General features: G+C 41.9%; 1 protein-coding gene across 1 annotated transcript in view; it reads right to left on the bottom strand.

The window, feature by feature from the left end:
- ANOS1 (anosmin 1) overlaps window positions 1-24,659 on the bottom strand; it is a 137,053-nt gene that overhangs the window by 49,563 nt on the left and 62,831 nt on the right. The window contains exon 3 of the mRNA XM_066622002.1: window positions 7,043-7,105. Coding sequence (XP_066478099.1) covers window positions 7,043-7,105 — 63 coding nt within the window. The remainder of the gene's footprint in view (window positions 1-7,042; window positions 7,106-24,659) is intronic.

Genomic DNA, 24,659 nt, shown 5'->3' with positions numbered 1-24,659 from the left:
GCTCTTAGTGAAGAGACTGCTTGAATTTGGGAGGGGTGAAAAATTCTCTTCTATCACTTCACCCTTTCTCTGTCTCTCTCCCTCCATAAAGCAATTCTTACACATAAGTTCTATAAAATAAGTTTATGATTCTTCATTTTGTACTCTGTAGTGAAATAAACAATTCAAAACAAGTACAGCCTATTTATACACGGATTTGACTCAACATGAATGGCCACTGCAAAAGAGAAGAAATGTGCTGATCCCTGGAGAAGGGGAAAAGTGCATCCCCTTAAAATCAGTTTAAAAAACTGAACAGTCCTTTAACAATAGCCTCTTTAATGAGAAAGAGGGCAGCTGGTTGACAATCCACCAATCCTTCTCTCTCCAGCAGACCCCTCCCTTCCCCCCCCCGAGCACGTGAAAGAAAAGTGATATCTTTGCATTGGTGAAGGGAGGGGCTGAGTGAAGCCTTTGTAAGCGCTTGGAGGAGGACTGATGGATGGAATGTCTTCTTAATGACTCTTATCTTGCATCACAAAGGTCAGCAAGACTGTTTTTAAATCACCAGAACAAAGAAACTTTAATTTTTAAATTGATTTGCTATAGTGTGTTTTTTGCCATCCACATGAGCACTTGGAATGGAACCCACACAAATAATGAGGCTCAAACTGTACAACACCTATTAAGTCCTACTTATCTGAGTAGGCCTAATTTGAGAATGTTCTGCTATTGCTATTTCAAACCATTGCAGGTCAGGGGAAGGTGAGGTCTTTTCTAATTTGAGAGACAAAGGGCACAATCCTAACAGGTCTACTCAGAAGTAAGTCCTATTTAGTTCAATGGGGCTTACTCTCAGGAAAGTGTGGTTAGGACTGCAGCCGAAACAAAACACACTATGATTCAGGAGGTGCCCATCACCAAATGTATACATCAGCATCACTTCTGAATCAGAGACTGCTACGGACTTTTAACTAGATCATTCAGTATAATAGCTTTGAGGTACGATGTCATAAAACTACCTTAACAGGTAGAGTTTTTTGACCCTGTGTGTGATAAGTGTAAGTAAATGCAGCAACCAAAGACCCTAAGCTTGCTTAATTTGTTTTCATTCATGGAATCATGACCACAGCTAAAATCTTTCCAAATATAACACTGAATAAAGAGAAACTAGCAGTTTCTGATTGTAGCTGACAAGAGCAGAGGTTAATTGGAACAACATGCAACAGATATTTGTGATTTATGTGAGGGGTGATCGATGGGCAGGTGTACAGGACTGGGTACGTGCCCAAATAAAATCTCACAAATTTTCAGCTAGTTAATTAAAAAAAAATATTTTATATTGCCTTGAGGCATAAGATGCCTTTGAAGCTTCTCTTCTTCACCTTAGTTCATGGCTTTTTTTCAGCAATCTGTTAAATGTACAGCTTTTTTATTTGCAGCCTTTTAAACTTTACATTTATCTTCAGACTCAAAACCGCTAATTAAACAAGGATGCTAGTAGATCCTAACTACAACTTGAAAGTGTTTATACTCTCTTCTTAGTCAACCCCTTTACTCAGTAATGTCATCAAAATATAATGTCTTTATTTCATGTTTATAGCTTACAAACATTAGCTTCCTTGTAAAACTCATTATCCTCCTTCTGGTAGAATTCCAAAAGAAATGACTTGAGCCATTTTTGTTTCTTCAGAGACAGATTAGTAAACAGCAAGTGTTGTTACAGAATCCATATAAAATCACAGTACCTCCGATAACAGATACAGACATTCTTTTAGTACTGGCTCCTTATAATGCTTGGTCACAAAGTGATTTGATAGCCATTCTAGTCAATTTGAGTAGCATTCTGGATGAGTCAGGGCCCATTTGCTGAGTTATGTGCATCCTACAGTGCTGTCCTGCACAGCATTTGAATTTCAGGGAAAATATCCTCCACACCATTGGAGGCACTACTACAGAGCATCAATCTCTCCTATCTTTTGTACACTGAAATGTCCAAATATGTCCAATCTTTCAAGCCACTTTCCCCTCCCTCCAGGAGTACATGTATTAAAAAAATAAAATAATTTCCATTAGATTTAAAGAAGATCCAAATGCAACAAATTCAAGAGAACTATAGACAAAAGTATTTGTATAATGCTATGATATTCTTTCATCATCACTAACACCTTATTTCTACCCTCTGGTTCCAAACTCCATACATACTTCAAGATACTCAAAAATGCAGCATATGTGGAGAGAGTAACAAGAGTTGCATTCTGCAAAGATGCCATGTACAGTAAGATCACCTACAAGGGACAGACAACTGGAGATCCAAGGTCCAGATTCAGCCCTTGAATCTTACTATCCGGCTAGCCTCTGAACCAAGTCTCTGGTCTTAAGGATTGCCACCTCCATTCCCCACCAACAAACAATTATGTAGCTTAGTTACTTTTATTCAAGCTGAGAGGCAGGCACCTCTTTAATCTCCTGTGAAGTTTGACAGATGCCTGTTCTTATTTTGCACCTTAGCTACAAACTCCTGACCACAAGCCAAAATGTGATAAACAGTTAAGATACTACAAGCAGAACTCTGCAAAAGCTTTTGCAGCTGTTAACTCCTCTTTCCCAGTGAATACGTACCATAAGGCCTGTCTTTCAATCTACATAGGAGGTTGTATACAAAACCAATGTTGCAGGCCCTTCAAGTCTTAGTTGTTGTGAATACGTTCCCTATTAAAATGTATTCATCAACTGGGGACAATTTGGTTGTCAACTACATTGAATCTAACAAAATTTCCCTGCTCTTATCACAAAAAGATTAACCTTAAATCTTAATAACAACAACAACAACAACAACAACAACAGGTATTTATATACCGCCTTTCTTGGTCTTTATTCAAGACTTTATTCAAGGCGGTTTACATAGGCAGGTTTTTATTAAATCCCTTATTAAATAGGGATTTTTACAATTTCAAAGAAGGTTCTTTCTTTCAAGAACGACTACATTCAAGGTGTTTCATTCCGATCTGGCTTCACATTCTGGCCTCCATCCTCCCACGCTCAGAGCAGATGGAATTGCTTGGCTTCAGCTTGTCAGCTGCTCCAAGGTCGCATGGTGCCGGTGGCCTCGAACTGGCGACCTTGTGGATGTTATCTTCAGGCAGACGGAGGCTCTACCCTCTAGACCAGACCTCCTCTATCTTAGTGAAGAGATTATAAACTTAAAGCTGAAGGTTTGACTGAAATTTTAGTTAATCTTTTGGGCCCAATTTTATACATTAGTTTAAGAGTTTTAAGAGCACCTTTCACCATTTTTGATTGATGCATTTATGTAATGCAATGAACAAGATGGATCATAAATGTGTAAAAGAGAGTCCAGTACCATTTAAGTCATTCCTTACAGCTTCAAAATTAGAAAATGCAGCAAGAATGCCTAAGAGTGCAATCCAAGGTTTCAGTTTGGTTGGCGAAGGACCCTGTACCAGTCCAGAAGTGTCGCAAACATGTCATAAAGCAAGTTCATGGCTATTCAAAAACTGGTTAAGCTGGTTCCAGATGCAGCCCCAGATGGGGTATGTTTGTGCTGGTTTGGACACGATGGTGCAGGAAGTGGGAGAGGGTGGAGAGAGGGCATAATGGGGCAGGGGGCAGCATTTGGGGGCAGAGGGAGAGCAGTCTGTGAGGCATATCAGGTCCAGAAGGGGACTGGCTGCAGCAGTGCAGGTTCAAAATCCAACACTCTCCCAACCCAACCAGCCTTACATGGACTGCTCAGATTTGCGCTAGCGATTTCACTAGTGCAGATCCAAGTAGCCCCATGCGTGGCTGGGACATTAAAATATTCCTTCGTCCCCAGTTGCCCCCAACCACCTCCTAAACTGTGGTGGATACAGTGCAGGCTACCTGGTTTGCCTATTCCAGCACAGGTTAGGATTGGACTATAAGCCATTCCTAGTTTATGCCGTATTTAACCTAAGAATGCGAAGTGGTTCACGGGAGATAAATGCACACTATCTTGTGTAGTATTTAGCCACAACTGAACTGTGGTAAATGGGAACATTTGCTACAACAGAAGCTGGAACAATACCTTTGTAGTAAATCATAACATTGTAATCAACATGCAGTCCGTTTAAGCAGTACACAAGCAATGAGCTTTGACATTCCAGCTTGTATCCAATGAACAAGTATTGTGCTCGCCTACTATCTATCACAGGGGTGTCCACACCCTGGCCCGAGGGCCATTTGCAGCCCTCGGGGATCCCCAATCTGGCCTGTGAGGAGCCTCCAGTCTCCAATTAGCATCTGGCCCTCCAGAGACTAGCTGCAGCCAACACAATTGCTTGCAGTGTGAGGTCGACTGTTTGACCTCTCACATGAGCTGAAAGCTGAGGGCTCCCTCCACTGCTTGCTGTTTCATGTCTGTGATGCAGCAGTGGCAGCGAAGGAAAGACCAGCCTTGCTTTGTGCAAGGCCATTTATTGGCCTTGAGATATTGCAAGACCTTCATTCATTCATATAAGTTCCATCTCCTGCGGGGCAGGAGGTCTGGTCTAGCAGGTAGAGCCTCTGTTACCCTGAACATAACATCGGAAGGTCGCCAGTTCGAGGCCACTGGCAGCTCCCTGAACGGTGAGACCTTGAAACAGCTGACAAGCTTAGCTGAGTTACTCCACCTGCTCTTTGGTGTGAGCGAAGAAGCATCTTGGCTGCCCTCCATGTGAGAGATGAAGGAGCTGCTTGTCAGCCTGTGTGGGAGGCAACTGGAGGCCAGAAGTGAGACCAGACCAGGAAGATCCATCTGAAATGTTGTGTGATTCTTGAGAGACTGAACGCATTCCACATGCGCTGCCTCCGACGCATCCTCGGAATCACCTGGCAGGACAAAGTTCCAAACAACACAGTCCTGGAACGAGCTGGAATCCCTAGCATGTATGCACTGCTGAAAATGAGACGTCTGCGTTGGCTCGGTCATGTTGTGAGAATGGATGATGGCCGGATCCCAAAAGATCTCCTCTATGTAGAACTCGTGCAAGGAAAGCGCCCTACAGGTAGACCATAGCTGCGATACAAGGACATTTGCAAGAGGGATCTGAAGGCCTTAGGAGTGGACCTCAACAGGTGGGAAACCCTGGCCTCTGAGCGGCCCGCTTGGAGACAGGCTGTGCAGCATGGCCTTTCCCAGTTTGAAGAGATACTTGGCCAACAGTCTGAGGCAAAGAAGGAAGGCCCATAGCCAGGGAGACAGACCAGGGACAGGCTGCACTTGCTCCCAGTGTGGAAGGGATTGTCACTCCCGAATTGGCCTTTTCAGCCACACTAGACGCTGTGCCAGAACCACCATCCAGAGCGCGATACCATAGTCTTCCGAGACTGAAGGTTGCCAATAGTATTCTTGAGAGAAACTTCTATGATTGTAAAAATTCCTTCGAGGAATTTAGAAACACCTGCCTATGTAAACCGCCTTGAATAAAGTCAGAGGAGGAATCCGATGAGCAGAAAGGCAGTATATAAATAGCTAGTTATTATTATTATTATCTCTAATATATTCATGTAGATTTATATAAATTTATTCAATTTTGAAATGTAAATTAATTCTTTTTTCTTCCTGGCCCCCAACACAGTGTCAGAGAGATGATGTAGCCCTCCTGCCAAAAAGTTTGGACACCTCTGATCTATCATAATGAATCTTAAATGGCCATTTCATATAGCCAAATGGATCAGCATAGTTTACAGCCCTAATATGGACCAAAATCAATGACAGTTCATATCAAAGACATATACTGAGTTCATCTCTCAAGGACATTTGTTAGATAATTTATACAGGTGTGCACCACTTAATGACAGGGATACGTTTTCTTATTCCCATTGTTATGTGATTAGGTCATTAAGTGAACAGTCAATCCAATCTATTCGTTGTGTAAACTGTCATTCCCTGCCAGACACTAGCTTGCTGCACAGACTACAGGAGATGGATTGCCTCTTCTTTGCATTAAGAGCCTTTTTGATGTGTAAACAGACACTCTGCTGCAGGCTATGGGAGACGCGATTGCCTCATTAAGAGCATCTTTATTGTGCTTTGACCACTGTTATATATGCGGTCCGTCGTTAAGTGAATGGTTGTTAAGTGGCAAACATCTGTATTTGTACAGTGAGACCTCTTTGCGGAACCTGCGGATTTAACCCATAGCAGGTTCCAAACTCATGACTGGAGGGCCCACTGAGGACCTCTCAGACGCGACCAGCGCTGCAGGTCCTCTGAGTTATGGGGAAACCAAAATGCCTGCAAAAAGGTTCTGGAAGGCATTCCAAGGCAGGAGGATTACCTCCCCACAACTCAGAAACAGACTGGACTGTGGATCTCTTTATCTGCAGTTTTCAGCATCTGCGAGGGTTCCAAGAACAGAACTCCAACGGACGCCAAGGTCAAACCTGTACTTACAATAACACAAAATAACTGTTAAACTGTTAAAAGTTTAAGCAGCAACTCTGCTGCTGAGAGAAGATAGAAGAAACTGCAGAGCCACCTTTGCACCAGTGCGTTTCCAACCAAGTTATACCAAGCTTGACCTTTGGATCAAACTTGACCAATATTTGTACTCTGTCAAGATTCAAAAATAAGTAAATAAATAGGGAAGGAGTGCAATTATCACAGCAACAGAATAAAAAATTCTAGTTGACATACATAATTATTTGTGAAGGGCAGCAGCCTGAACAGAACACATAATTAGATTGTAAACTTTGAAATATCTTTTGTTGCATAGTTTTAAAATCACTACATGCTTGTTTATCAATCAGTTACACTTCTTATAATTGATAACACAGTAGAATAAAACATAAATCGTATGTTTTGAATTAGAAGTCCAAATGGAAGGGGCCATAACTCATTGGAACAGCGTCTACTCTGCATGCAGAAGGTCCCAGGTTCAATTTCCAGGTATGAAAGAAAAAATCCTGTATAAAAGCATGGAGAGTCACTATTGACAACCCTCAGCTAGATTGATTAATGGCCTGACTCAAATAAGCCAGCTTCTTAACCCTATAATGAAATAGTTCTAAGAAGAGTTTTTCAAGGTTAGCATACCTCACAGAAACTTTGGCAGTGATTTTTCTTCAAGTCCCACGATTCTTTGCAGGGCTCCAAACACTGAAACACAAAAACACAGTGTCAAGAAAAAAATAGCGCATTCTCAGACTGTTCAACTAACAGAACACTGGAACTTTGTCTATCCTACAATCATTAAAAACAAAAATGTTAAACACAGTTTCTCTGGTACACAAGGATTGTGCCATAGGTGCAGAATAAAAGTTAATGACAGATAATAAAAAAGGAACTCACAGCACTGTGGTTGTTTTGTCAGCACTATTTTTGTATTAAAAAATAACTGTCAGCATACTCACAATACTTTATATTATGCCTGCCTTGCGCTAAAGCTATTCTAAACAATTATTAGATTAACTTCTCCAATATGTCCTACTCTGTAGTAGCAGCATCTGTTTCTTATGTCATGTTCCATTTACATGCTTGCTTAAGCAGGGTTTCAATTATCACTTAATTTTACTTGACTGGTCTGCAGAATATAAAAACAGTAAAGGAATTCCCTTTTGCAAAGGACTATGAAGTGTAAGCAGATAAAGTAATAATACAGTATGCTTGTATAATAATACAGTATGCTTGTATCTTATAAATCTGGTAAAGCACACAGCAATGATATTTACTGTCTTCCACAAAACTTCATCATAGTGACATATCTCAGTATTGCAAGCTAATTTTTCATACAAAGAGGGAGAAACCTCGGTCTCAGAGAGGGAGGACATGTTCACTTGAGCTCCGTTTAAAAAACTTCCTTTCTCCTGTTTATGTGTGCCTTATTATAACATATTCTATTCTGCGGCACCTCTGAATGTAGTATTGCAAGCCAAGTGTTTTGGTTTGCAAATGTCCTTGGTGGGGACAAGAAATCAGCGTCTATCTGTAGGCATGAGGAAATGAAGTAAACGACAGAGAACCAGCCCAGCTGCCTCCGGGGAAACCACCCTGAAAAAGAAACACAGCCTCAAGGTTTCTAAACAGCTGCTGTTATCTGAATGCCCACTTAATCATGTAAAAGTGAGTAAGACTGTGGAATTAACTTCAGAGGGGGTCGAGGAGGTAGAAGAAGGGAGTCAAACATCAAGTCATCCTGGAGAAAGGAGTGAGACGCCATTATCCCCCTGTGTACTTAAGGGGGTGGTGAAACCCAGTTCAGCGTGCAATGTAGCTACTAGCACAGACAATTTGGAATTGATAGGTCTCAAGGAACTGAAAGCCTTAGGTAAACAATGTGCTCTTTTCTCACAAACTCTGCATACTATCTTTAGAGGCCAGCAGTCTATGGCCTGCCAGTTAGAGGCTTCGTGTAGTCAGCTGAAAACACAGTGAAGGACAGACTTCCCTGTGTGGGTGACATTCCTGCTGTTTCCTCAACGTCTGAAGTGAGGATGGGAAGAAGATTGCAACCTTGCAAGATCTCCCTCTCCATTTTTCAAAGCCAGTTAAATTATGGCAGGTGGCACACAAAATTCAGAGCAAAATCTTCCCTGAGCAGTCTTTTACGCTGCGATTTGCATGAGATGGACTTGCTGAATGTGACTAGATTAAGTTCTTCTCCCAACTTGCAAAATAACCTGCTGTCTTTTCGACAGGATGTAATACCTCAAATGCTTTTTAAGTTATCTTTTCTTTTATATCGTTTTGGAATACAACCCAAGAAAGTCTATTATGAACCTCCCATTATTGCTTTTACTCAATCTGGGGAGTTAGACATCCTGACACAGTTAGGGCAGAGGTTTCTCTGAGCATTTGGACTCACAGTTTTTAGACCCCACATTTGAACTTCAGTTGAAAGAGTCATTTTCAGAGCTAGCTCTGCTAGAACAGAAGCGTTTGATTTCAGCCTTGAAGGAGCTGGTGCAAGACTTTGAAAACATACAAGACACATCAGTTTCTACTTTACTCCAGAAGCAGGATGCTTTTCCAGAAGACTCAATGGAAATGGATGTAGCTGTGAAACAGATACCTGCTTCTAAGATTGTTCATCCAGATCTACAGTGTCTAATGGACTTTAAAGAACAGTCAGTGACACCTTCTCTTTCTTCAACCTCTCTGTTGTTCCCTTCTCAGGTTGGAGAGAATACTCTGGAAGAAGTAAAGTCTGCTTCTGTTGCCCATGGCTTGGCGCTCTTGTCTGCACAAAGTGGATGTCAAACCCCTGGAATAATAGAAACTGATGTTTCACAGCAAAGTCATCTTTCTAGTGATTTGACTATTATGGAGGCTGTTGAATCTTCGTCTGGTAATGACCAGACAATTTTGGATTGCCCAGAGCAGTGTACTCATTCTTCTCCAAAAACTACAAACTTGTATCCTGCTGTGAAGTTGGGCTCAAGCCCAGTTGGGATTCAAAGAGTCTCCAATGGGGTCCCATACAGAAATATGGGGGCTGAGTCCCCTGTACTGAATCCCTGCGTGGCAGCTGATATAAGTTTTACCATCTCCTCTTTTGCTAATAGTCATGCTCCTTCAGTGGGTATTTGACAGCAGCTAATGTACTTCATCTTGTTTCATGGAATGTGGCAGGGTGGGTGGGGAAATTAGGGCAGTCTGATTTTTTGGATTTGGCAAGAAATGGGATGTTTTATGTTTTCAGGAAGTCTGGCTCTCCTCTTCCCCCCAAGTAGATGGCTTTAGAGCTTTCTTAACCCCAACGGTCCCTGGTTCGGGAAGGGGTAGACTTAAGGGGGGATTACTTTCGTTGATCTCTACAAATTTGTCTATTGCAGTGGAATCCTTGCCCGCTTTTGACTGCTATACTCTGGTGGTAAAACTTAATTTACAGCCAATTCCCTTAATTTTGGTAAATGTGTACTTTCCGCCACTTGTGGATCTAGCCACTTTAAGGCAAATATGGATCAATTTTCAGAAGCATCTCGGGGAGATTCAAGAGGCATACCCTTCTGCTCAGGTGGTCATTTTGGGGGATTTTAATGCAAAAATGGGCAGAAATGATTTAGAACTCTTTACAAAATTTGGAGCTTTCCCCCCATTTTTTTCTGACCCTCCTCCATTGCGCAAACGGGTATCTACTGACTGTAGGTCTAATCGTCAGGGCTTATTTTTGGCCCAATGCTGCATAAAGCAAGATCTTATCATCCTTAATGGCTCATGGCCGGAGGATCACCCGGCTGTGTGTTCCTTTTGAAAGGGGGCTAATCCCTCACTTCTAGACTATGTGGCTATTTCTAGGTCGTTGCTCCCGGATTTGTTGGATTTTAGGGTACTTAGTAGATCAGAGAGTGATCATCTCCCTTTATCGCTCAAATTTTCAACAGCTGGGCAACTCAAGTCTAAAGAGATCCATCACCCTACTGACCATTTAGGTCCTGTGACAAGTTGTGTGAAATGGACTAGTCATGTCAGTGACAAAATTCAGGGGCTTTTGAGTTGTGAGCAGGTAATGGGCTTCAGGGATGCAATTATAGCTAAGGAGGGTGATCCTTTATCGCATTATAATAATGTTGTTGCTGCCTCAAAACCTTTTTTAAGTAGTTATACGCACAACAATATCAGTCTGAGACGTAGATCTTATGACTGGTACGATTTTGAATGTAGGATCCTGAAGAAGCAGGTTACTGCCGCTCTGATTATGGCGAGATAATCTCAATTGGAGGCTCATTATGTGCACCTAAAAAACTTTAAAAAACAATTTAAGGAAACCATCAAACTTAAGAAGGAAATCTTCATAAAGAAAAATTGGGAAGATTTAATTAGTGCAGCCATTCAGAAAAATACATCTCTTTTCTGGCATACAATTAATCCACTACTGAAAGTGTTTCCATCAGGAGCCTCAAATCATATTACAGCATCAGAATGGGTGGAACACTTTCAGGGAATTTATGCATCGGAGGAACCCCCTTGTCCAGAGTTAAGATTGAAATTATTAGCTGAAGATCTTCCATCCTGGGAACCTGTAACCAGTGAGAAGGTTGTCTCTCTTATTAGGAGAGTAAAAAGTGGAAAAGCTCCAGGGGAAGATTTTATTAGGAGTGATTTGCTTAAAGAACACCAGGACTGGTGGGCTCCAACTTTGGCTGCTTTATTTTTGTATATTGATGAAACTGCTAATATGCCTTCGGATTGGGGTTGGGCGATTACAGTGCCCATTTATAAAAAAGGGGGTCATGAAATTCCCTCAAATTACAGGCCCATTAGCCTGCTTAATGTTATTAGCAAACTCTATGCTTTAGATCTGAGAGATAAGCTATTAGCCTGGATGGAATCTCAAGACATTATAGCCGATATTCAGGCAGCCTTTTGCCCTGGAAGATCACACCTTGATCAGACTTTGGTGCGGCAATTTCTTGTCGAGAAACATCTGGCCACTAGGGGCTCTAGACTTTTTGCAGCCTTTGTTGATTTTAAGGCTGCTTTTGACCTAATCCCTAGATCAAGGCTATGGGATAAGTTTGCAGCTTCATCTATTGATCGTCGATTATTGTTGCTTATGGTTAGCTTATATAGCAACTCTGGCATAAGGATTAGGTGGTCATCTAGTGGTCATTTAACGAAACCAATTTTGGTTAATAAAGGGGTCAGACAGGGCTGTGTTCTTGCCCCCCCCTTTTATTTAATTTTTATATAAATTCACTGATTACTTCTTTTGATGATCTGGCCTTACATTCCCAAAGCTTGCTGATCGTCATGTCCCTGTTCTGGCATATGCCGACGATGTACTTATATTATCGAGAACACAGGTCGGCGTGAGGAGGGCTGTTCGCCATTTAGCCCTGGTCAGCTCACAGGAGGAATTGATCATTAATTCTGATAAAACAAAGGTGTTGGTTTTTGCTAGACGTTATAAGGCTTATCGATGGCTCCTAAACGGGAAACCCATTGAGCAGGTTAAATTAATAAAATAGCTGGGGGTGATTTTTCACTATCAAGGTGGCCGTTTGGCCCATAAAAACTATGTCTGTCAATCAGCACAGAAAACATCTAGTGCCATTTATCGTTTTTATTCATCCAAAGGTGCCAAATTTCTCCCTGCGGCTTTAAGGTTGCATAATGTTAAAACCAGGGCTCAATTGCTTTATGGTTCTGAGATCGCCCCATACTTAAATATCAGGTCTCTAGAGGTGATCCAGACCAAATTTTTGCGTCAACTGATGTATGTTCCCCAATGTGTGCCGAATACTGTGGTTAGGCTGGAATCCGGTACCCCAAGTATAGAGATGTCGATGTGGCTAAATGCCTTGCATTATTTTTTGAAGATTCTCTAGAGACAGGATAGCTTTACTCATTTGATCTTTTTGGATCACCTGGGAAAAGAGGTGCCTGGACTATTTTAATCTTTGCAATCTCTCCCCAGAGTCTTTAATGATGATGAGGCCGGGAGACGCAAAAGAAATTTTGTGTCAGAGGTTGGTGGACCTTGAAATGAGATCTGCGAGAGCCAGACTTTCTGTGTATGTTTTTCTTGGGGATCAAGCTCTTGTACTTTCTCCTGCCAGATATTTTTATAATATCGTTATTCCAAAATTCAGGATTGCCTTTACTAAAGCCAGGTGTAATTTATTCTTATCAGCAGTCCTTTTGGGACGTTATGCAAGGCATCCCTATTCAGAGAGACTGTGCCCCTGCCATTATAATGTGGTGGAGACAACTGCCCACATCATTCTGCAATGTCAAAAATTATGACGATTTGCGATCTAAATTTATTTCCCCTATTTTCAGCACTGTAACAGGGATGCAGGTGGAGGAGCAAATTCTGATATATCACTCAGGGTGGCCTGATTCTGTCATGCTGCACAGTTGGTAAGAAAGAAAATTGAGAGTATAAATCTATGATATTATGATTTTATATATGTGTAAAGGGTAGTTGGTTTTAATTTTGTGTATTTTGTTTTGTTGTTTGTGATTAGCTGGTCGGATGATTGTAAATAAAGTATCTATCATACAAAGTTAGTGAGTCCTCCCAGGGGAAAGTGCCCTAAAGTCACTCACAAAGTCCATTCCTGAGATGAGGGGAACAGGAGCAATTGTTTGGGTCACACAGTCCTGATAGGTTTGGCATACTCTAAGCTGCCACTGCTCACCATTCCAACATGACAGTTCTTCAATCAGATAGTCATGCCTCAGATTGGGAGACTGAGAGCTTTTGGTAAACAGCAACAAGTGAGGTGGTTCAAGGAATATGATGTCCTCTCAAACCATCTTCTTCTTTGGCTTCTTCCTAGAAAGACCTTACGGCCCAGCATGCCCCATAGTCATATGAGACTAGGGAAGAACACGACTCTTTCACTCCATGGTCAATTAATTATGGTCAATTAATCAGCTTGGTAAACTGTGGCCAAGCTGATTGAAGACAGAATGTCTGTGCTAAATTGTGAGAATTCTAGAAATCATCCAGCACTTTTTAGGCATCCTGTGTTGAAGAACTGACAATCAATTCTCTCTATACATTCTTGGACCATTGCATTTGGGACCACGCTTTATTTAATGCTAACCACAGCTGTTATGATGCAGCCCTTGTTTGGAAGAAGGAGTGCACAACTCCTAACAGGTGCTAGAATTTTGGTTGGTCACTCATTCTCTCATTCATCCTGAGGTTGTTATTCTTCTTTCACTCATGTTGTCACAGTTTAGAAACTCTGAGGGTTTGACAGATATTCTTTCTTGGTCAGTAATGTAGCAAGCCAGGAGAGGCTGGTGCACACCACTGCAGGTTCTGGCCAGAAGGGGGCGCTATGGGGACCCTCATTCAGATAAACAGCACAGGATGCAAGACATAACCCTTTACCTCTTTGTGCCATATCCAATCATTGAATTTGGGCAGTTTATTCAACAGACCTAATTTCTTCAAAAAATTTAAACAAAATGATACAATCAAAAGATTTCATCTGGACAGAAACAAATCTTTGCTGCGCAAAAAAGTGTTTAACACACACATAAATGCAAAATAATTTGAGCAATTAAGCACCTTTTTAAATTAAAATTGCTTAATTTCCCCTGGGGGCTGGGGATAAGAATAGGCCCTCAGTTTGGCTGTACTTGTCGTAAGAGGCGACTAAGCAGCCACCGGGTAGATGGGGCTCGTCAGCCTGGGAAGGCAGCTCATCTGAGAGAAGGAAAACTCTGATCCCAAACCTCCACTGCCTTGTGGCTACATCCAGTTATGGAAAAGGCTTCAGGAGTCAACCTCGAGGCAAAATCCAGAGCCGGAGTCCCTGAGGCAGTTCATGGCTGAACACAGTCACGTTCTGGCAACTCCTGCGACACCGCTGGAACCAACCGTACTGGCTTCTGCCTTTCCATTGGACCATTTCACCAATGTGGAGAGGGGGGATTTGCTTATTTTTGGCCCAATGCTGCATAAAGCAAGATCTTATAATCCTTAATGGCTCATGGCCGGGGGCTCATGGAGGGGGGATTTCCATTGGACCATTTCAGCAATGTGGAGAGGGGTAACAGCCTATCCTCCATACCTACTTTACCCAGGCTTCGCGCACTGGAGAGGACACTCTGTTCCAGAACCACCATTCAGAGCGTGACACCATAGTCTTCCAAGAATGAAGGATGCCAACTCTAACTCTAAGCACCTTAAGTTTAATTCTCCACTTTTAGAATTTGGATATATTTAAAGTTTGCTTTTCACTTTTAACACAAAAGCATAAAAAAAACATAAGTAATATTTTTTTTCAATTTCTTTTCCCTTTATAGTCACAATTACATACTGATTTGATGAAGATCCTAGGAAACATCCTCAGCGTTGTACAAAAAGCATAATTATAAAATGAGATTTCTATAGTTGTAGCTGGCTTGAAAACAGAAACCAACGCTAATATTTTGGTGTCATTTTAAATCAACAAGATAATGAAAGAAAAGAAACAGGGCAGTTGTAACTTGTCAGGTCTTCCATGCCAAGCTGCTACAAGATGACTATAGATAATTACATACCACTTCCTTGAAAAACACCACTAAAAAGTATCCATTAGTCGTCCTTTTGAAAAATTAAGGTGATATGACCTTAGTATTGAACGAACGAATAAAGGGTGCAATCCTAACCCCTTATGTCAGTGCTTCCAGCATTGGCATAGCAGTACCAATGGGACATGTGCTGCATCCTGCAGTTGGGTGTCACTCACGGAGGCCTCCTCAAAGTAAGGGAATGTTTGTTCCCTTACCTCGGAGTTTCATTGCCCTCATGTCAGTGCTGAAAAGCACTGACATAAGGGGTTAAGATTGCACCCACAGTTAGTTAAATCATAACTAATTTATTAGTTCAATTAATGAATCAGTACTACAGAAAACATATGATTCCCTTAATATATCATTTTGCAGACTTGCATGCACACATCCTAATGAGGCAGATTCAACAAAATGCTTTCACCTGGTTTTCACTTCAGTCCTATGGTTTTACAGATCACCAAGCAATCAGAAATGAGCAAAGGAGGAGGCCGTCTTTGTCCAACTGCTACTAAATTTCTCTTCCCACTTCTCTTCTAGCACAACCACAGGCATCCAAAACGACGTATTCCGCATCACTAAATAGTGAGAGCCGTGAGGCTTTTCACTTCTAATTTCACGCTATAATAAGATGCAGTGGTTGTTTCACTGTGGGACCTTGAAAGGCTTTTCTTTGTCAGGCCTATTTGACGGTCAGGGTAAATACCCTATTCTGGCAGCAAGCATCTGTGCTTCTCCAGGCAGCCATGATGGTGGGAAAGAAAAGGAAAAAAATACAGGAGAGAGAAGAAAGGTGCAAGCTTTGTGAGCTTCCTCCTCATGGAAGATACCAGACTCATTTCACTTTCATAATACTAATGAAGTAGAATGAAGATCAAATTGGTTTCTCCCTCAAAGATCCTACAGAGGTCCACTGTAAAAAGGGGCGAGCAATTTAAATTTTAATTACATTCTGAACTAAGCTTGTTACTATTGACAAAACACTGTTAACATCATAATCAGAACAAAATTGGCACTGAATAATCACCCAAAAAATCATCTGAATTGCATTGCTACACCTATCTTCAAATTGAATTTGCTTACGCCAGTGGTATTCAGACTGGGGCGGCGCTCGCTCAGGGCTCCCCACACCCCCAGGACGATGCTGCAGGAACTGGTGCGTGCATCCCAGTCCCTGCAGCCCCTCTGAGCGGCGTGATCCTAGGGATCGTGTCGCTGTCTTCCCCCCACCCCTGCTGCCTCCCTCCCCTCCCTTGTAAGAACTTATTGCGCTTTTCAAACTCCCAGAGAGTTTGAAAACTGCAGGCTAACACTATAAGAGAGTTGTGAAAACTGTAACACTGGGGGGAGACCTTCTGCTATTTCAATTTCTTCCATGAAAGACCAAGGTGGCATGGAAGAAATCCTCATTATAGCTCCTTTCTGCTCCCAAGAAATACATCCCAACTTATCACCAGTTGCATTAAAAAACATATGCAAAACATTATCTTCAAGAAAACAACAGATTAAATATTCTACTGTTCATCAATATTAAAATGGTTTTCTCAATTGGTCCAATACAGGCATACAGAAATGGTATTCCAGGCCAGAGGTTCTCAAACTGGGGCGTCACAACGCCCCAGCCTGAAGTCCTCTGCCCTTAGCACTTTAAGGGGCAAGGAGAGGGAAACAGTGTGATGCAATCCCCAGGATGGTGCAATTATCGGGGGGCCAGGGGCTGTCTTATACAAGGCAGCAGCAGGCTCCCGGAGCTGTGGGGAGCCCTGCGGAAACCTCTGTAGGGCTCCCCAAGCCTCGGAAAATGAAAAAGAACGATCACAACTCACTTCTGTTTTGCAATCGTGAAATCATACAGGTTGTGATCATTATTTTTATATTTTCCAAGGCTTGGGGAGCCCCATAGAGGCTTCCACAGGGCTCCCTGCACCCCCAGGAGCCTATTGCTGCCTTGCATATGTAAAAGATAGCCCCCCTCCCCCCCAGTGGCGCAAACCTGGGGAACACATTGCTCCATTCCCCCCTACCTCGGGAGTTTCATTCTCAAGAAGTCTGAGAACCTCTAATTCTATGCAATTCACATTCTTCAGAAGATTATCAAGAGTTCCTCAATGTGAAGGCAGCTAATAGACAGATTTGTCACTAAGACCACATTGTGAACACTATCAGCCTCAGCTTCCAACATGCAAGTACAAGAGACCATAGGTTATATTCTAGAATCTAGGATATGCTGTCATTTCACATAGGGGAATAGCATAGCCCAACAGACATGATAGGTGTTCTACATAAATTAAAGCCCATCTTCATTTCCTTTATACCACAGAAGCCACCAAAAGCCTTTTTCTCTCCTTGTGTAAAGATTTGGATCCACAGCTGCGTTCTTATTTTAGATGACTTTCTAAAAAATAATTGCCCAGCTGCTTAATGAATATTGTATCAAATGATCTCAGAAAATGGTGCCAACTTCCTCAATTTAAACAAAACAAAACAAAGATGGGTATTATCCATCACTTCGAGCAGTGGCGCCCAAAGTTGTGACCGCTGCGTTCAGAAAATGTGGTCCCTGTCCAGACCGCATCTTTTTATTCTGCCTCTGTGTGGCTTCTCTCCTGGGTTGATCTGGGCTCTGGGACACTCTGGGCAGTCACATCTGTTGCCCAGCATCCCAGAAGACCACACAACAGGTCGTCTGGGCAGACGCAACTGCCCGGGGCATCCCAGAGCCCAGATCTACCCAGGAAAGGAACTGTCCTGGTGCCCAGATCTACCCTGGTGGAACAAACAGGTTCACTTATCGGGCACAAGGATCTTCCTGAATACTGGATCCAGCCCCTGGGCTTGGGTTTGCACAGCCATGACTTATAGAGATAAAAATCTGAGACATTCAGAATCAACTTTACACAGAGTTGGGCACATTGTGTCCATGAATTTCCATAGACTTGGGCATAGCTAACTTTGAGTAGGATATTAGCATGATAATTAAGATGAGCAAAGCATAAAAACAAACCTTGTTCAAATCATACAGACATACACTAGAAACCTCAGGACCCACAAATGGCTTATTAGTGCAAGCTGACATACGAAAATCATCTCCTCTCTCACCACTGCTTCGGGGTCTTCAATTAGAGTTGCCAGACACAGACTGCCCAGTTGTGGCTTTTTCTGCCACCTCCTTTCCTGTTCGTAAGCAAAGCGTTCTGCAGTCAAGTGCCCAAGGCAGGCAAAGGTCATGCTACTTGCACCCAGGCTCACAACTTTTAGACACTGTGTTCCCAGCTGGGCGCTACAGCTGTAGCACCTGTTTTGCATATAAAAGATCAAGTTCAATCTCTGGCATCTTCAGAGTTGGATTAGGAAAGACCCTACCCATCAACCCAGAAACCAGCTGTCTGTCAAAATACCAAGCATTAGGGAATGTCACAGTGGTCTTGCTTCTGTAGACTTTTTTTAAAATTAAGGTATTGACAGTATTTCCTAATAAATAATAAAACATGCTTGCACTCTGTCTACAAGATCATGAAAAGGTTCCACTTCTCATAGATGAGGCCTTCTAATTGAATAAAGAGGTGTACAGAATTAAATCTAAATGTTAAAGAGAGCCATGCAATGTTTCTAATTGCCATTTCAAATGCAACATACTATAAGAAACATCTTGTTACTTAAAAAAAACACATTTAAGAGCTTTATTTATACTCTTGAAATCAAATTCTAATCTAACCAAGGATATAAAGCATTTTGTATTGTTCTACTGATTTTTTTTAACTGCTCCTCTGACAAATATTTCAACATCATGGTAATAATAAAAAAGGAATGTGAGAGAGATAATATTCTCTCTCCCCGCTCCCTTCTCTCCACTTAAGAACTAGAATTGAGAGTTCTTGCTTCCTCCTTATTTTATACTAGAAAAATGTCTGGAATGCTTGTAAATGATAGCCATGCATATTAGCAAATATTTAATAATTAAGCCAATTATTAATGGAACAGTAAGGATTAAGAGCACAAAAGCAAGAAGCAATTTGCAATAGTAGCACTGTGCTTCCTAGAACCAAGTGATCCAAGAAGCCCAAGTCACCACATTATAGGAACAAGATGGAATTCATCCCAAAATGTACAGGCTGAAGTGTGCGCTGTAGAATCTATAAGCTTTATAACTTTTTTGGCTCAGCTATGTCTTTGATAGAAATTGCTAAAATAGATTTTATCAATTTGCTCAAAGCAGTTTCAGGATGGTCAGGGTAACAGCAACGCACTTATTTGCATAAGGATAAAGGAAGTAAGCCTTTTTAGCTCTCTTTGCATAAGGAAATTATTTTCTAGATTCATTTAATACATAAGCCCGTTGATTAGTTAAGCATTGTTTGAATTACTCGGGATAACTGTTGCAATTTTTGTCAATTAAAAAGGTTCAAGGTTGTCTCAGTCTATAACACATAATTGTTATATACATATAAAACTTTAAAACAAGTTAGTCAAGGAAAAATAGGCTGCTCTATCTACAGCTGTTAATTGTTGAAACAGAATCAAATTAGCATTCTCAGCCTGTATTTCACTAACAACAGGCTTTCAAGCTGCAAATAATTTGTAATTCAAAAAGGGCCTCTGGTCAATAGACTGAGCATGTGAAACATGTTTTGCACTTAAGAAGTCCAAGACCTGTTGAAGACACAAAGTATTAGTTTTCATGTTCTTTTGCCTAATGAAAAACAATTAAAATAGCTGTACAATCTGCATGAAGTGAAGAAATTTCAGACAGTGAATTCACGCATATTAATTAGATGGGTATCACTTTTACCCTAGTAGATGTCTGATGATGACTTATGATAGCAAGAGTTCAGGAAATAAAGTATAGTATATATATACACATATATTTATGATAGTTCTTTTTTTTCATGCGCACAACCCTCAATATAATCTGTTAATCTACTTTTTAAACATCACAATCTGAATATGCAACGGAAGCCAAAGTGCAGTAACCTGCATTTATGTGGACATGAAGTTTTTGATGCCTAAAACTGGTTTTTGCTTTTTGCCACTCCTATGCTCTGCCTTTGTTTTTCTCTCTGCCAAGTCTTCCTTTATGGTGGTACTTCTAAGACATTTTTAGGCTGCCTTATGTCATACTCCAAGATGGTTTATGAGTCAATTAAACACCTCTTCAATTTGTGCAGATAGGTTGTGCAACTCTGGTTGTGCAGATAGGCAACCACCAATTTAAACAGCTTCCTTCTCTTTCCAATTATACAAAGTTTCTGGACTTTCATGCACTAAAATAGAACAGGCTGGTTCAGTCATGGTTCCCATTATGTACATATAAATTGGTACAAAGCTCTAACTCCCACCTGCCTCCCCATGTTTTAGAATTTTCACATGAACTGAGACTATGTGCATTTCTATGCTTCACTAATACAATATACCCCTCAGCAAAGAAAAAAATGGGAAGACAAATACCATTGGAAGTCTGCGGATACACACAGACAGACATAAGAAAGCACTAGCTAACACTTGGTAGCATCTTTCCAGTGATATCAACTTTCACAGCAATTCACACGCATATTTTGGCAATTCTTAGAACTACATAAAGCAGGGGTTCCAAACTGGGGCAACATGATGTCCCAGCCAGGGCAGTTCTGTTGCTGCTGCCCTTAAGAGGCGGAGGGAAGGCAAAGGCAGCAACATGATCAGGACAATCACACTGCAGCTGGGGAAGGAAGCCTGCAACCCGCTCTGCTGCCCTTCACAAGCCTCCACAATGCTGTACAAAGGGGAAAAAATCACTTCCTGTTTTTGTCGCAAAACCGGAAGTGGTTTTTTTTTTCCTTATTACACATTCATTCATTCATCCAAACATTCATTCATCCAAACATTTATATTACTCCTTTCTGCATCTGAAGATGCATTCAAGGTGACTTCAGCATTTAAATGCAATAATAAAACAAAAAATAAAACAAGTCTCAAATCACTAGGGATGAGAAAAACCAGCATGGCTTGACTCGAGTTTAGTCGAGTCAATGCCCCCTGCTACTCAACTCGAAAACAAGTATCAGGGGTACTTTCCAAGTGCCAAAACACCCTTTCACTACTCAAAAGGCCTAGAGTTGCCCTGCTCCCTTTAAAAAAACCAGCTGTGGAAAACAATGGGGCTGCTCTCAAGGGTGGGTGTGCGTGTGTTGGAGTTCTCTTTGAACACTTCCCTGCTGTCCCATCCCATCTGTAAACAGGATGTGAGGGGTGGGAGGAGCGGCGAAAAAGCAGGGACAGAAGCCGCAAGAGGGAGAAGGGTCACAGGCAGCAGCTGAGAGGTTTACCAGAACAACCTGATTCTTGGCAACTCTATTCGGAAGTAGTCCCACTTCAGCCAGTCATTCAATGAGGCTTCCTCCTCCCCACTGGCCATGCGGTGAAAAGTATATCTCCCAGCACCTTCTTCTGAAACTGACCCTCCAGAGAGGACTAAAGCCACCACAAAATGGTGCCCCATGCCCCAACTGAGCAAGGTGGTTCAGGTAGGTACTACTGAGCAAGGTGGTTCAGGTAGGTACTACTGCCTAACAAAAAGATACAGGGGTGAGTGAGTGTGGAGGGGGGGAAGCTGGATGCATGCCAGATAAGTGTGACCCTGTCCAGATGTAAGCTGTTTTTGTTCGGACTGATACCAGGAGAGCATCAGATTCACTTGTTAACTAGCTGACTTTTCATATGTCATAACTATGTCTTTATTAAGACTGTACAGAAACTACTGCTGTCTGCTATACAATCAAACAGACGCATATCATATTATGGCATGCTATGAATTTATACATTTCAGTCATGCTTTGAAAATCTGTGCAATATGAAGCACTTTTCCATGTCCCTAAGTATACAATCAGTTATGCAAAACTGGACACATTACAGAGCTAACGTTTTAAAAGAAGAAACTACTACATTAGATCAGAGAACCTGCAGTCGGAGGCTTGAATTTTTTTCAGAAACTTCTTCTTCCACTCTTTTTTTTTTAAATTCACATCCAACCTGATGAAGAGTTCTGGTGAACTTGAAACTTTGCACGATACTTTGTGATTACTGGTTGCTCCTAATAAAGGTATTGTTTTACTATCCTTGCAAAGGATCAGAGCTAATAGCACTGGTTAACCAGAGCCAAAGACCTAGAATGTTTACTGAGCAGCCTTTCCCACAGAAGTACTGTAACTCCCAAGTCAGTTTACTAAAATAGTGCAAAAGAAGCCCACTAATTGAACAATATAATAATAATAATACAGGTATTTATATACCGCCTTTCTTGGTCGTCAGATTTCTCCTCAGACTTTATTCAAGGCGGTTTACATAGGCAGGCTGATTAAATCCCCATAGGCATTTTTACAATTGAAAGAAGGTTCTATCTTTCAAGAACCACAACATTCAGATGTTTCTTTCTGATCTGGTTTCACATTCTGGCCTCCATCCTCCCACGCTCAGAGCAGATGGAATAACTCGGCTCAGCTTGTCAGCTGCTTCAAGGTCGCACAGTGCCGGTGGCCTCGAACTGGCGACCTGTGGATGTTATCTTCAGGCAAATGGAGGCTCTACCCTCTAGACCAGACCTCCTGCCCAATGGTGTCACATTCATTCTGTTGCGCCTACAGATTTTTCATTGTTCAGAAAAAAGGGTAAATAAATGAACAATGGCATTGCAACAAGGAAACAAAGTTAGAAGGTGAATGCAGTTCTCTCCCCAGCACTATGACCAAATCCAATTAAAGACTGAACAACAAAATGCGTTATATTTGTGAACACTGAAGTTCAGTGTTTCCCAAACTGTGGGTTGGGACCCACCAGTGGGTTGCAAGCCGATTTTTGGTGATTTGCAAAGTTTTTTAAACATTAAAAAAAAAAAAACTTTGCAAGCACCCTTGCCTGGTTTGAGGAATAAAATCATTAGCTGGTCTGCTAACCTGTGCTACGAGGTAATCTTCATACCTCCCAATTAAACTGTCACGTTTTCTAGTTTTCTCTCATAATTGGCATGCCACAGATTACATGTGAACTCAGTTTCAATCTTTTGACTGGTCTGGAAGTCCCTAACGGCACATTTTGCTCTCCAGTTGAGCCTTCTGGGTACCCTGGAATGACTGTAAAGGTTTGGGGGAAAGTCCCAGAATATTTCTGGGGAAAGTTTAGCAAATGTCTGCACAGATATTCTATAGCAGCCTAGAGCATAGGATCCTGATTATTATTATTAAAGTTGAAAATTACAGTTTATATACATAGTCTCACTCACTCACTCCCTCACTCCCTCACTCACTTGGCTCAAAGGTAAAATCTGAACAAAGGTTACTTTGAATGAAAAAAGTGAAATAAGGTTTTAAAAGATATGCAAATCTTTTTTCAAACAATTGGGCAATAAAATGATAATAGTATAGGTCAAAAGTAAACCGCTACCGGTAAATCTGGTGAGATATCCTATATGCCACTTTTGAAATATTAACTTCAAGTTTTTCTCCCTCTGTCACACACCATAACCAACCCAACCATTATGAAGACTTTGGGCCCAATCCTAAAGAGTGTGCAATGGCTTACTGCCTGTGCACACTGTCACAAACATACCATAAGGCACATTTGCAAGCTCTAGCACTTGTGGAGTGCCGTTGCTAGCCCAGCACAGGCTGGCGCTGGTCTAGCACTGGTGGAGCACGGAGGTCCACTGCCAGGCAGCAGAGACGTAGATGGGGGCTTGGAGGAAGGTGGGCAGGAGCAGGGAGAGGGTAGGGAGGAGACATGCCGGGGGAGGGAGCGGGGCAGGAGGGAGGTGGGACCGGTGGAGCTTTGCTCCACCAGATCCTGAGTCTCCATTTCAGGCCACCCACCTTTGAGTTGACCTTTGGGTTATCACAGAATCAAGTAGTACCCATTGTGGGGCTACTCGCATTACCCGAGGGAAGGGGATAAAAGTCCCCTTCTCCCGAGGAGGCAGCGGTGGCTGCCTGGGACACACTGGATGCAGCAGCAGCTGACTGGGGTGCGCTGGATGCCCCATCTAGTGGTTGAATGTGGTATAGCGTCTATACCAGTGGTTCCCAACCTGGTGTACAAATACGTACTATCAGGTGTACTTACCAGGACCTTTAGGGGTACTCAAAAAATAATTGAATAATGGCGGAAAAGGCAGGTCTGTATTAGAAAGCCTTGCAGGGATGGCAAGGAAGGCAGCTAGCTGGCTGTGAAACCCCACCAACTGCTAGTTTCTGGACATCAATTCGTGTATTATCAGATATGGATCTGCAGTTGAAAACTCAAATCTGAAACAACAGCAACTGTATTAAATACAAACGTTTTGCTAATATGAGGGGTACAATTTATGGAAATGGGATGCCAAAGGATATGCAACATTGGGAAGAAGAAACATTGGGAACCACTGGTTTATACCAATGCATTCTGTGGTGACAATGGAGGAGACAGGAAGCAAGTCTTTAAAAGCTATCTTTAACCCCGAGAAACTTGCAACCAGTGCGGTTTACCAGTGCAAAGATAGGAAATTGGATTTTGGTGCTTTTGTCCCTTGTTACAAGGAATCTAAAGGTCGACTCTTGAATCACTGGTGAGTCAAATCAGTGGATGCCAAATTTCCCCCTGTAACATTCCAAATTGGAATGCGATGTTACAAGGATCAAGTGGAAATGAAAAAAGTAACTCTTCTACAGAAAGGGGGAGAAAACTGAGGTAGAAG

This window comes from Tiliqua scincoides, chromosome 3, assembly GCF_035046505.1.
Source record: "Tiliqua scincoides isolate rTilSci1 chromosome 3, rTilSci1.hap2, whole genome shotgun sequence".
In the NCBI taxonomy this organism is placed as follows: domain Eukaryota; kingdom Metazoa; phylum Chordata; class Lepidosauria; order Squamata; family Scincidae; genus Tiliqua; species Tiliqua scincoides.
The sequence above is the reverse complement of the archived record's forward strand: the minus strand, read 5'-3'. Positions and strand labels throughout refer to the sequence as shown.